General features: G+C 16.3%; 4 protein-coding genes across 4 annotated transcripts; 1 reads left to right on the plus strand and 3 right to left on the minus strand.

Moving 5' to 3' along the window:
• Window positions 1-584: 584 nt before the first annotated feature.
• PGAL8A_00285000 (30S ribosomal protein S9, putative) lies at window positions 585-2,264 on the minus strand (the record flags this gene model as incomplete). Its single annotated transcript, XM_028671849.1, has 1 exon — window positions 585-2,264. The coding sequence occupies one exon, from the start codon at window positions 2,262-2,264 to the stop codon at window positions 585-587; it is 1,680 nt and encodes a 559-aa protein (XP_028528461.1).
• Window positions 2,265-3,369: 1,105 nt separating this feature from the next.
• Window positions 3,370-4,443, minus strand: SufC (ABC transporter I family member 1, putative; the record flags this gene model as incomplete). Its single annotated transcript, XM_028671850.1, has 1 exon — window positions 3,370-4,443. One exon carries the CDS (start codon window positions 4,441-4,443, stop codon window positions 3,370-3,372), a length of 1,074 nt encoding a protein of 357 aa, XP_028528462.1.
• Window positions 4,444-5,469: 1,026 nt separating this feature from the next.
• PGAL8A_00285200 (conserved Plasmodium protein, unknown function) lies at window positions 5,470-8,360 on the plus strand (the record flags this gene model as incomplete). Its single annotated transcript, XM_028671851.1, has 2 exons — window positions 5,470-7,460; window positions 7,718-8,360. The coding sequence occupies 2 exons, from the start codon at window positions 5,470-5,472 to the stop codon at window positions 8,358-8,360; spliced, it is 2,634 nt and encodes an 877-aa protein (XP_028528463.1).
• A 338-nt stretch (window positions 8,361-8,698) lies between these two features.
• Window positions 8,699-13,724, minus strand: PGAL8A_00285300 (conserved Plasmodium protein, unknown function; the record flags this gene model as incomplete). The annotated part of the gene is made up of 12 exons (XM_028671852.1): window positions 8,699-8,766; window positions 8,896-8,944; window positions 9,092-9,114; window positions 9,275-9,538; window positions 9,702-12,077; window positions 12,191-12,269; window positions 12,421-12,642; window positions 12,735-12,793; window positions 12,881-12,952; window positions 13,166-13,249; window positions 13,492-13,580; window positions 13,678-13,724. The coding sequence occupies 12 exons, from the start codon at window positions 13,722-13,724 to the stop codon at window positions 8,699-8,701; spliced, it is 3,432 nt and encodes a 1,143-aa protein (XP_028528464.1).
• Window positions 13,725-14,825: the final 1,101 nt, after the last annotated feature.

The following is a 14,825-nucleotide window of genomic DNA, read 5'->3' on the forward strand; positions in this document are numbered from 1 at the left end:
TTTTTTTTTTTATCATTAAATCATATTCTTAAAATACATTTAACTTTATTTAATGAAAATTATAGGAAATCAGTCTTAAAGAGGAATATATATATATATATTTATATAAATATTTTACACTTTTATATTAATAATGGAATCTTTTATTTTAAAAAAAAAAAAATAATAATAATTATGTACTATTTTTTATTCATTTTTGTAATAAATATACAAAGCTCTGATTAAATATATTAATGATAACATATTTATTTTATTTGTTTTGATCGTAATAAGAGTAAATCTTATGTTAAAAAATAGTAAGTTTATTAGTGTGCATATATAAAAAAAAAAAAAAAAAAATTTTGAAAACACTTTTTAAGCAAAACATTTTTAAGATAAAATTTTCAAATAAAATATATATATTAAAAAAAAAAATTGTAAAGAAGAATATTTTAATAAATTATTTTATATAATTATTATTATAAGGAAGTATATATAGAGTACTTTATAATTTAAAATATTTAATTGGGAAATTAAAGATATATTTTATTTTATATATTTTATATATTATATATATTATATATATTTTTAATAGGTAATTTATTTTATCTCTTACTATATTGTTTTCTTTTCCTAGCTTTTTTTAATCCATATTTTTTTCTTTCAACTTTTCTGCTATCAACTGTCATAAAATTAAATGATCGAAAAAATGGCTTAATTTTTAAGGAGAAATTATAAGTAATATATTTTACTAATGCATGAAAAATGGCTACACTCTGACCAGATAAACCTCCTCCCTTTACTCTTGCAACAACGTTAAAATATCTATTCATACACAAATGTAATAGTGGACTAAATATTTTATTTAAATTAAAAATCTGATATTGCAAATATTGATAGCCATCTCTATTATTAATTATTAAATGATTATTTCCTTGTTGTAAGAAAACCATAGCAATTGCCCTTTTTTTTTTCCCAGAAAAAATAAGTTTTTCTTTATTTTTTATTCTATTTTCATCAAAAGAAAAATGAGCTATTCCCCCATTTTCAAACATATAATCATACTCTTCTTTAATTTCACATAATAAATTAAACAGATCAAAAGTCATATACTTTTCAATTATATTTTTTTCAGTTCTATATACATTCATATTTTGTATTTGATCTAAGGTGGACAATTTTTTTTCTTCATTTATATTTTCATTTAAAAAATTACTTACAGTTTTGTTATTTTCTATTTTATCATTGAGAAAATTTGATTTACCTTTTTGAATATATATTGGATTACTTTCATTTGATTCCTTGTGTTCTATTTTTTCCTCATCTACGTAATTTTCAAATTTTTCTTTGTGTTTACTAATTAAATCGCACACAATTTGGTAAAAGTATTCTTTTAATTCAATATTATAGCTTTTATCTGTAGGAAAATCAACATTTATTTCTTCAATATATTGGTAATTTAAATATTTTGTTATTCTATCAAATTCATTTTTATTATTTAAATTATATATATCAAAACGAAATTTGCTTATATTATTTACATAATTATCCATATAATTCCCTTCATCAAATATAGTATCTTCATAATTTAAATGAATATGTTTTTCTCTTTTATCATATTTTAATAATTCTTCATCGCAATCAGTAATTTTATTAATGTATTCAACTTCCTTTGGATTTATTAAATCCTTTGTTAAATCTACTATTTTATCAAAATCTTCTTTCGTTCTTATAAAATTCCCTGTATCCTCTTTTATATCTTTTGAATTGTCTTCTTTTAATATATCTTTTTCATTTTCTTCATCTTTTTCTGAATTTTTTTTTTTTTTTTTTTTTTTTTCTTTTAATAAATCTTTTTTTGTTTTCTCACTTTCTTTTTTTGGTTGTAACTTTTCTTTAGCTTTTCTCCTCAATTCTTCTATTTCTTCTTCGGTAAATTTTTTTTTTTCTTTTTTTTTTATATTTGATTTTTCATTTTTTCCTTTGTTTTTTTTAAAAAGCGAAAACTTTTTTATTGCATATCCATGTTTGAATGTCTTATTCATAAAAAATAAAGGAGTTCCTTTTTCGTATTTTTTTGTATTGTATTTATTTATGTATTTTTTTATTTTTCTGCATTTTAATTGTTTCCATTTTATACTCAAAAAACTTTCTGCTTTTTTATTATATATAAATTTTAAACTATCAAATATCTTAATGTTTGCATTTATTACACCATTATTTATAAAAAATAAACAAATGAAAATAAAAATAATTATGTTATTCTTCACATGATTTAAAAACATATTTTTTCTTTTTTTTTTTTTTTATTTGTATTTTCACATATCCACTTATTTTCTTTTTTTTTTCATATAACTGTCATAATAAAAGCACTTTGTTTATTTTTAATACAAAATATATTAATCCATCATTTAATTTTTCTTAGTATTCTTATATCATAAAATGAATTAACTAGAAAGGTTTCAGTAAGATATACAAAAAAACAAAAAAAAATAAAATAAAAAAAAAAAAAAAATCAATTACTTATATATATTTTTTAGAATGTAAGAATAAATTCATACAAAAAAAATAATAAAATAAAGATAAAAAACCACAGAAAGAATTATAATTATTTATTATTAACTTTAAAGGGTATTGACTAGTTTAATTTTTTTTTTTTTTTTTTTTATTTTTTTTTTCATATTTGTGTGTGTTTATTAGTTAACTAATAATTTTTTTTTTTTTTTTTTTTTTTGTATAAGATTAATTACATATTTTAAATATTTTTTGTTAATAAATAATTTTTCTTAAAAAATATATGTATTATTAACAAATTAAATATAAAAAAAAATTAGAAAGAGACATAAAATTAAAAATATAAACTTTAAAGTATATGTAAATTGAAAAAAAAAAAAAAAAATTAAAACAATTAACAACATAAAATGAAATGTTTATAAATTTAATTAAAAAAAAAAAAAAAATGTTGATAATAAAATTAAAAAAAGTATCATTTAAATAATTAAATAAAATAAAAAAAAACGAAATCTTAAAATATAATTTAAAATCATAAATATATTTATTATATATAATTGTAAGAATAATTCTAGTTAAAAAAAAAAAAAAAAAAAAGATATATTTTTTTTATGAAAAATTGTACAATAAAAATTTTAGAAGAAAAAATTATAAAAAGTAGACACAAAAATAAAAAGAATTTTAAAAGGTATATAAAAGAAATAAAATAAAAATGAAATAATTTTAACAAAGCAAAATATAAAAAAATATAATTTTAAATGTTCTCTTCACATCTACTTTTTTTAAGACTATTATATATAATTATTAAATTAAAGTAATCAGGTGAAATATTATTAATAAAAGAATTAAATTAAAATGGATGTGAATCCATTAATAATTTTAACTTGTATCAGAATTTTTAAGAAATTGAGAAAAACCTTCAGATTCTATTTTGTCAACTAATGAATAATCTCCACTTTCTATAATTTTCCCATGGTGCATAATATGTATAAAATTTGGTTTTAGTAGTTCTAATAATTTTTTATAATGTGTTACTATTAAAAAGGAATTATTTTTATTAGAAAAATTTGAAATAACACTAGATGTTAATTTAAAAGAGTCTACATCTAAACCTGAATCTGTTTCATCTAGAATACAAAATGATGGTTTTAAAATTAGCATTTGTAAAATTTCATTTCTTTTTTTTTCTCCTCCACTAAAACCATAATTAACTGGCCTATCTAAAAAATCAGGACTTAATCCTACTTTTTTTATCTCATTTATCATTAATAAATTAAATTCAGAAGCACTTATTTCTGTTTCATTTCTATTTCTTCGATGACAATTTAAAGCGGCTCTTAAAAATTCATTATTTTTAACCATTGGTAATTCAACAGGATATTGAAAAGCTAAAAATATACCACATAATGATCTAACATTAACAGGTAAAGTATTTAAATCTAATCCTTTGAATTTCATATTTCCTTTAGTAACTTTATAATATGGATGTCCTGCGATTACCTTTGCAAGTGTAGATTTACCAGATCCATTTCTACCCATTATAGTATGCTTTTCTCCTAAATATATTTTTAGATTAATTCCTTTTAATATTTCTTTTTCTCCTTCAATTTCTATAGCATGAAGATTATTTATTTCTAGTAATGGGCATTTTTCATTCCATTCAGGTGATTGTAAAACTATGTTTGATTCTTCTTCTAAATTTTTTAGTAAAGATAATCTATCTTTATCAAAATTAGAGTTTTCCATTTTTATCAAGTTTTTTATTTTATTTAAATTTGTCTTTTTTATTTTATTTACTACAAAAAATATTTTATTCACTTTTTTATTTAAATTATATTTTTTTTTTTTACATTTTTTTAATGCATTTTTACTTTTCTCTATATATATACATTTTATCATATCAAAGAGTACTAATAATCCATATGCTATTATTATATAAATTTTTATATACATCTTCACTGATATCTATATATTTATTTATTTTTTACTTTTAATCACAATATATGTGTATTTTAATAGATAAGGAAAAATTTTCATTAATTTCTTTGTATTGTTATAATTTCCTTAATTATAGTTATATGTGTTATAATATTTTTACAATTTTTGTTATACTTTTTATTCTAATTATTACATAATCATTTTTATAAATTTACATTTATCAAAAATATATATATTTCATTAAATCAAAATTATAAAATAATTATTCTTTTTCCTAAAATTATTGTATTTTACTGTCTTTCTTTTATAATTTCTAAAATGAAAAAAAAAATTTTAAAATTTGATAGGTGTAATTAAAAAATATTTTTTTTAAAATGGATAATTTTCGACATCTTATATTAAATACTACATATATATATATATATATGTATAGTATTATTATTTTTGTTTTTTTCAATTTTTTTTTTTTTTTTTTTATAATAAAAATATGCGTAAATATATAATCTTATATATAATAAGTAAATATTTTCTAAAATGATATTTAACAAACATTTTATGCATATTTTTAAATTTTTTTAATTAATTATTTAAAGAATAAAACTTTGTTTAATTTTGTAAATATGTTGAATTTTTTTTTTTTTTTTTTCCATAAAAATTTTTTAATATTTTAATTTTTTAATGTTAATTCTATTATTATTTAGTTTTATCATTTTTTTTTATTTATTTTTTGAAGTTTATTTTTTAATTTTTTTTTTCTTTATAATAAGTTTGTTTTCTCATGCATAATTAATTCTTCATTTTTTTTTAAAAAAAATGCCAATTAATATTACAAAATTTGTTTGCATCTTTTTTTTTTTTTAATTTTATATTTGATAATTGGTATATATATATATAAAAGAAAAATAGAATAGTAATAGAAATTACAATAATCATATGAATATATCAAAGTATAGTTTAAAGAAAAAAAAAAATAGAATAATGAAAACATAACTTTTGTGTAAAAAGTATAAGAAGAATTTCATAATGTAAATTTTTTTAAAAATGTCTAATTTTAACGAAATTATGAAAATATATGAAAATAATAAAAGTATTGAAAAAAATATATTTGATGAAATTAATTTAAATAACTTGAATAAAGATACCAATAAGTTTTCATTAAATGATATTTTATCAAAAGTTAAAAATACTGAATTTGAACAAAAAAATAATACAATAAAAAATAAATTTTATGATATTGTAAAAAAAAATGAATATAAAAGGAAAAAACCTATGAAAAAAGAACAAGAAAAATATGAATATGAAGAAAACTTTCATAGTTTTCAAAATGAAGTGGATAATTTGAACGACTTCACTATGTATAACAATAATAGTTATATAGATGAGATACAAAAATTAAATGAAAATAAGACTAAAAAAATAAAAAATAACAATAAGCTAAATTCAGTAGATTATATAAAAATTTTAAATATTATTTCTGAAAAGCAGTTTAATGATTCATTTTATAAATGTAATAATAATAATGATTGTATAAAGTCATTTAATTTTATTCAACAAGGTAATGGAATATTAAACTCTAATTTATCAAATGATTATAAAAAATATATTTCCGAATATTTGATGAATAAAGAAGAGAAGAAATTAAGAAACAAAAATTTAATTAGATACAACAAAAAAGAAGATACATTTTTTAGATACACTAGTAAAAATAAAGATAATAATACTAATGATAACTTTCAAAAATTAGTATATAATAATAATAATATTAATGCCATTTATGGAAATCTATCAATTTTAAAGAAGAAAAAAATAAAAAAAAATAAAGAAGAAAATAATAAAAATGATAACATTAAATATAAAACTGGATGTGAATTTAATAATTTTGAAGATAGTATACCAAGTAACTCTTCAAGTTTTAACAGAAATAAAAAACAAATTAGAAGTTCATCTAATGAAAGTATATTAAAAAATCAAAGAAATATATATAATTCAAATTTAAGAAATACAAAAGTTTTTGATAAGAAAAAGAAATTAGAAAATAGTAAATACTCGTTCGATGTAAAATTTTTAAAAGAAAAAAAAAGTTATGAAGATTTAGAAAATAAATGCAAAATCAAAATAAAAAACGAAAAAAAATCTCAAAATTTATTAACAAATGTTATTGAGAAAGTTAAAAAAGAAAACATAACTTCAATTGATGAAAAGGGATTTATTAAAGAAATGGAAAATAATAATAATAAAGAATCTTCTGAAAAAAATGAATTAAAAAAAAAAAATATATCATTAAATACAGAAGTTAATGATAGATTAAGAAAAAAAATTAGATGTAAGTTTAAAATAAAGAAAATAAATAAGTCGATAATATCACAAACAAATTCAAGTAATTTATATAAAAATTCATTAGATAATTCAAATAAAGTTATATCGGATAATTCAGATAAAAAATCATTAAATGCATTGAATAAAAATTTACCAGATAAATTATCTGTCAATATGAAAAAGAAAAAAATAAAAAATAAGCAATTAGATAAATTAATAGAAAATGAAAAAGAAAAGAAAGATAAAGAATATTTTTCAAGCTATAAATCAAAAGAAAAATATTTAAAAAAAAAAGAGAATAGTAATAATAGTGGAAATATTAATTATTCAAATAAAATTGTTAATAATAAAGACAATTATAATAATAAAAATATAATTAAAGAAACAACAATTAAAAAGAAAAACAATTCAGAAAATGTATCAAATAAAAAAGATAAGAAACATCATTATTATCTTAATGAAAACAGTAAAATTGAAATGAAAGAAAAAAATTATAATAATGATAAACATATGAATAGAAAAAATTTTATTTATCCAAAAAAATATTCTATAGAACTAATTAAAAATTATAAATACCTTGACGAAAGGATGAAAAATTATATCAATGAGCAAATAAAATATTATGGGAATGATTTAAGGAGAGATCATATTGAAAATATTAATATGTATATTATGAAAAATCTTTCAAGTAAAAATTTGGGACAAAATACTAAAAGGTATAATATATTATATATACCAAAAATAAAAAAAGAAATAAAATAGAATAAGAATATTATTTATTTAAAGAAAATTATTTTTTATGAAATTTTATATAAAAATTGAATAAATTAAAATTAATATTCATTTTTTACATGTTTACATATTTATATTGGTATTACACTTTTTATTTTTTATGTTAATCTTTTAATATATTTTGTTTTATTATTTTTATCAATACTATATATTTTTTTTTTATTAACATTTATTCTTATAGAAATTATAATACATTACTTACTAATACTATGAATGAAAATTACTATAAAAAATTAGATGAAAAAAGTGAAGATATGAAATATGATATGAGTTCTGATTCAAAGTTATTTCTTCTCACAAATAAAGAGGCATATAAAAATATATCAGTTAGTTCATATAAGGAGGCAAAAAAACATTTTGATTCAATTTATGGTATAAAAAAAAAAAATATGAATTGTTATCTCAATCAAATAAAAAATAATAATGTTTTTACAAAAGAAGAAAAAGGAAAAAACTATAAATTAACAAAAAAAAATAATTTAAAGGAAGCAGCAAATTGTAAATTAGACACAGAAAAATACATTAATTTTTTTGAAGTGTATTCCTATTTAACAAATGAGAAAAATATTTTAGAAAAAATGTTAAACGAAAAAGAAAAAAGAAATACAAAGTGTCACTTAGAAGAATTAAAAGATATAGAAAAAAAAATGATAAAATTTATTGATAATTTTGAACAAATTATAACAAGAAAACAAGATGAAAAAAGTATTTTTAACGACAACATATACAAAAAGAGTACTACTTTTGAAATTGATATTCTTCTAAAAATATTAGATGAAATAATACAAATAATAAATAATCACTTCAATTATAATAAAAAATAAAATACCTTTCAATAAAATTCTTGAATTCTTTAAAAAATAGAATTTCCTTATATTTATATAAGTTATCAACATCTATATAGTGTTTATTTTTAATAATGGAAATAGCAAAAGAGTTTTAGAATTATAAAATAAAAAAAGAAAATTTTGTATTATATAACTATATATTATAAAATTTTCTTTTGTTGCTCTTTTTTTTTGTTCTTTTTTGTTCTTTTTTTTTGTTCTTTTTTTTGTTTTTTTTTTTGTTTTTTTTTTTGTTTTTTTTGTTTTTTTTTTTTTGTTCAATATGAAAATATTATTGATTTCCAGTTTTTATTTTACTATTAAAGAAACGTGTTTTATTTTTTTCTACCTAAAAATTTGTTTAATTTTATTTTATCGAAAAAACTTATCCTTTTCTTTGATTCTATAAAAAAAAAAAAAAAAAAAAAAAATCATCAATTAATTCATTTAATAAAAATAAAATTGTATTATAAAAATATATAAAATGATTAATTTAAAAAAAAAAAAATAGTAATATTAAGTTATTCATTACTATTACTATTCAATTTGTAATATATTTCTTTTGGATTACTTAATTTTTTCTAGAATAAAAAAAAAAAAATCATAAAATATTACTGAGTTTCTTTTTATTATATAATATATATTTATTTTTCATTTATATTTTTAATAAATAAAAATATATTAAGAATCTATATTTTTTTAATTTTGTGTATTCTATTATTATTTACCGTTTTATTGCCTATTGTATCATCTGAAGAGTATGTTGTATTATTAAAAAAAAAAAAAAATATATAATAATAAAAAAAAAATTATATCATTAAAACTCATTTTAATATAAAATATATTATACAAAAAGCTACATTTTTAATATGTACTTTATTATTATTAATATAATATATTTATTATGTTACCTTTTTCTTCATAATACCATCCAATTTCATCACCTAGATGTTGTAAACCAACAAGGTCATCAGATTCTATTAATAATGCGTTACAATTTTTTTTAGAAGTTACTAACTTCACTATTGCTCCATTTTCACCATAAGTTGGTATTTCTTGAATGTTTAATTTGTGTCCATCAATTTCAAATATTTTTTCATTTCTCATCATTTTTAGCTTCTTAGTTTGCACATTATAAGAAATTATACATTTCCTAGTTATTATATTTGTTTCTGCTAAAAATAAGAATTGATATAATTATAAAAAAAAAAAAAAAAAAAAAAAAAAAAAATATAATATTATATACTTTTAGACTTATTATTATTTTGTTTAATTTATTTTTTTTTTTTTTTTTTTATAATAAAAATATTTCATGTATTCTATATATTTGTGTTTTACATAATATCATGTGGGCATATGCTGAAAAACCTTTACTTAAATATACAATTCTGTCATTTTTTTCACTATCATAATCTTCATCTATTTTTTCACTTTTTTCTTTTAAATTATAGTTTTCATTTTTTTCATTTTTTTCATTATTTGAATTTGTGCTTAGTTCTAAATTACCATTTAATTGTGATAAATCATGGCTTGAATATTTCTTACATATAATATTGTTTGATTCTGTTTGAAAAATAATGTGTTCTTTATCTTTAAAATTATTCATTAAAGAATATGAAGTTTTTTTTGAAATATCATTAACATCCTTACTATTGAAACTTTTAATAAATGAATATGAAGTTTTTTTTGAAATATCATTAAAATCCTTACTATTGAAACTTTTAATAAATGAATATGAATTTTTTTTTGAAAATGCATCATCTATAATTTCACATTTTTCATTATTTGATAAAAAAGATGATGTTTTTGAGATAATTCCATTGTCTTTATTTTTAAAACTTTTAGATGATAAATCTAAATTCTTTTCATACAATGAAATTTTGGAAGATTGTTTTGAAAATACTCCTCTTAAATTGTAGGATGAAACACTTATACTTTTTAAATTTTCATTAAAAACAAAATCTTCAATTTTCTTATTCGTATTTTTTTGTTTTTCAAAACTTTCATTTGATTCCTTTTTCTTTGCAATGATAGTGGTTAATTTATCTATAGAATACATGCTACTCTTCTTTGATTCATTTTTTTTTTTTAAATTATCATATATATTTTTTGTTTTTTCCTTGTTATTAAGGACTTTTTTATTATTTAATGTATTTTTTTTTAATTCGTTTTTCATATCGTCTTTTATAATTTCTTTTTCGTTTTCATATAATATATATTTATTATTTGTAATTTCTTTATTTTCATCTTTCTCTTTTTCATATAATTCGAATAAGTTATCCAATTTGTTAAATTTTGTTTTATCTTTATTATTACTGAGGCTTCTTTTTTCTCTCATAGAAAAGTTATTTATTTTTAATTGTTTTTCTACATTTTTTGGTTTTTGTACTTTTTTAATTGCATATGTTTCTTCTTTATTTAACTCACATATTCCTTTTAAGAACTTATCTTTTCTTTCATTTATCTTTGACAAAATATCTGATTGACTTTCTTTGTACATTTCACTTATATTATTATATAATAATAATTGTTTTTTTTTTTTTAAAGAGGAACTGTTAAATTCTTTTTTATGAATGGTATGAGTTGTATCAGAAACTTTTTTTTTTTTTAAAATATCTTCATTTTTTATTTTTTTTTTTTTTGTAACATTTTTTCTTAAAAAGTAAAGAATTGCATCATCATCATCATAAAAATTTATTTTTTTGATATTTTCTACATTCCTCTTATAATAATTAAATTTCTCTTTATCATTTAACTCACTTTCATGATATACAATTCTACTTCTTGTTCCGTTCTTGTTTTTTTTAATTACAACTTTTTCTTTATTCATATCCTTTGTGATATAACAAAAATCCACAATATCATCAGACCATTCATTTTCATTGTATACTTTCATTAATATGTCATTATTGTTTTTATTTTTCTTAAATATATATTTTTTTAATAAACCATTTTCATCCATTTCAAAAATAATTTTTTCTTTCTTTTTTTTATCAAAAAATATTTTTTTTTTACCAACATAAAAAAAAAATTTCTTATAATCATATTCATCTTTATTTTTTTTACATGTTCCTTCTTTTAATTCATCAGTACTACTATTAAAAAAATAATCATATTCATTTAATATTATAAATTTTTTTTTTTTTTTATTATCTTCTGATAATTGAATAATAGTCTCTATGTTTCCACTACTACTCACTTTAAATGTAGTAAATGTATTATTTGTATTTAATAATATATCTTTTAATTTATTTGAAATATTTTTTTCAATATATGAAAAATCATTGTCTTCTTGATATTTCTTATAATTTTTTCTTCTTAATCTACTATTTGAATTGTCACTACTCATTTTATTAGTACTTTCATCTTGAATTTCTGAATTTTTTTTTTTTTTTTTTTTATCTATAATTTTCTGTTTTTTTTCTAAAAATCTATTAAATTTTTTTAGAAGATTACTCCTCTTACCTAATACTAAGTTTTCACCATGTCTTTTGTAACATTTAAATAATTTTACTTCTTTCTGACAATTGTCCTTGTTTGTGTCATTTAATTCTTTAGCAGAATATAAACACCTTATACTATTTATTAATGTAAAATTTTTTTTTAAATTTAACTTCTTCAATTTTTTTGAAGGATTATATAATTTTCTATAATTATTTAAAAGTTCTGAACTATTTGAATTCTTGATATTTATTTTATTTTTAAAAGGTAATTCTATTAATAAAAAAAATTTAGTAATAATAATAAATATATTATTTTTATAATTTATTTAGACTATATACTATTTTAATTTTTGAAAAATTTGATATATACTTTTTATTTTATACCTTTTTCTTTTTCTATATCAACTGTTTTATTAACTTTTTTTTCTTTTATTCCTTCATAAGCATTTTTGTTATTTTCATTCTCAAAAAAAAAAAAAAAATAAAATAAAATAAATGATATATATATATAATTAAAAATAAAGAAAATATAAAATTTATATTAGAATAAATATATATTTAAGTATATTTTTTTAAGGAATATTAATAAAATTCTTATATTTTTTTTTTAGTACCAACTTTGTATTTTTAATGTTACATTTGAAAAAATTATTTTGAAAGGAGTTACTATTAGTTAAAAAATTTTTTTTTTCATCATCGAAATCACATGAAGATGGTTTATTTTTTAATATGTTTTCTGAGTTCCTTTTATATTGAACTAAAATTTTTGATAAACTATTACAAATAGAACAAATTTTTTTTATGTAGTATTTTTTTATATTTTCGTTCTGTCTTTCCTTCAAAAATCAAAATTTTAAGTGAATATATAATTTACTCATGGTTATATAAATTTATATTAACTCATTTTTTTTTTTTTTTAATTTATTACCTTTAGTGAGTATAATTTTATTGCTGATATTATAACTTTTTCTACTTTTTCATCAATTCCTAAAAACAAAAAAATAATTATTAAAAAAAATTTTTTGCAAACTAATAACACATTTGTATAATAGATCTTTTTTCTTATATAATAACCTCTTTTATATTTTTTATGTATCCTTATTTCTTTTAAAATTTTGATATATAGAAATAAAATTGTATGAATATCTAAACAAAAATATGGTAAAAATTTATATAATCCATTTTTTATTTTATAAATTTTTGTAGAAAAAAAAAAAAAAAAAAAATAAAGAATACTTAAGATGAATAACATATATTTCAATAAAAGCATGTAATTAGAAATTATTATATGTTGAAAATTAAATATATTAATAAATGATTATTTTTTTTTTTTCTTTTTTTTTTTTTTTTTTATGTTACTTTCATTTATTAAATTTCTTTTGATATTTTCTGTCACTTCTATTATATCCTTATATAAATGATCTAATTTATATTCATAAGGTTCTTTTAAAAAATAAAAATAAAAAATTTATTTCAATTATGGTTATAATTACAAAGTTATATAAATTCAATTTCTTATAAATATATCTACAAATTTTAATAATTTATTAATAAAATTTTTAGTAACATAACAATTAAAAGAGATACTATTTATTACAATTAGACGTAAGTTATTCAAGATGGTAAAAAAAAAACAATATTTATATGACATATATATACACATGTATTTGTTTAAATATATTAACCTCTAGCCAAAAATAAAAATTTTCTTTCATTTTTAATTAAAAATAATGGTTTATTAGTTAACTGGTGTGTTTCAAATGAGGATATATCACTTCAAGAAAAATAAAAATAAAAATAAAATGAAAATAAAATATTTTTTCATTGAAGTTAATAGAAAAAATAAATTACAAAAATTTTTTTAATATTACACATAGGAGTTTATTTCATTGAACAATTCTAAATAGTCATTAGCCATTTGTAAAATAAAAATTAAATTATTAAGAAAATAGTTTAATAAAATAGCATTAAACTATTTATTTATCCTTTCTTTTTACTAATTATATAAAATAAAAATAGTATCGTTATATGTAATTAAATTAGTTAATTATAAAATATTATATATACATGTGCGTTTTTCCAATTGAGCATAGTGGTCTTAAAATTTAATAAAAAAAAATATATTATTTAAAAAATTATTTTTACTTATAATGAATAATCATTTTTTTTTTTTTAAGTATTTTTGATAATTCGTATGTTTTAATTTGAAAAAATTGCTTTTGCACAATAAAATTATGATTAAAATACTTTTACAACAATCTGTTCTTAACAACTTAAAAAAATAAAATAAAAACAAAAATATCTTTATATAATTTATAAATACACTATTCAAACAAAGTTTTTTAATTTTCAAAATACTATTACCATGAATAACATATAAAAATTTAAAATACGCTGTCAAAAAAGAACAAAAAAAATTTAAACTAAAAATATGTTAAACAAACCAATTACATAATGAAATAAAGAAATCTTTATTTGAAAATTCTTATTAATATATAAAAATAAACAATAAATTTATACTAAAAAAAGTAGAGAAAAATTTAACATATTATACGTAGAAAAATATAGGTAACAAATTTAAAATTTAACAAAAGATTGATTGCACCTTATAAAGGGATAAAAAATTACATTAAAAATATCTTAAAAAAAAAAAATTAAAAATAGCTGATATTAAAAAAAAAAAAAAAAAAAAAAAAAAAAAAAACATAAGATACTTAAGCAAAAATAAAAAGAATTTTTAATAAAAAAATAAAAATTTATTTTATTTATTGACTAAATAAAAAAACAAAATGGATTTTTCATATTTATATTTATTGAAAAAGAAGAATATGTTAAATAATAACATTATGTTTAAAAAGAAAATCTAAATTTTATATTTCACTTAATAGGGGAAAAAAAAAAAAAAAAAAAAAAAAGAATGTATTGCAAAACATGACTTCTTATTAAAAATAAAAAAAAAAATGTAAAAATTCAATTAAGAGGTTATTATAATATTTTTTTTTTTTTTTTTTTTTTTTTT

This window comes from Plasmodium gallinaceum, assembly GCF_900005855.1.
Source record: "Plasmodium gallinaceum strain 8A genome assembly, contig: PGAL8A_v1_87, whole genome shotgun sequence".
NCBI lineage: Eukaryota > Apicomplexa > Aconoidasida > Haemosporida > Plasmodiidae > Plasmodium > Plasmodium gallinaceum.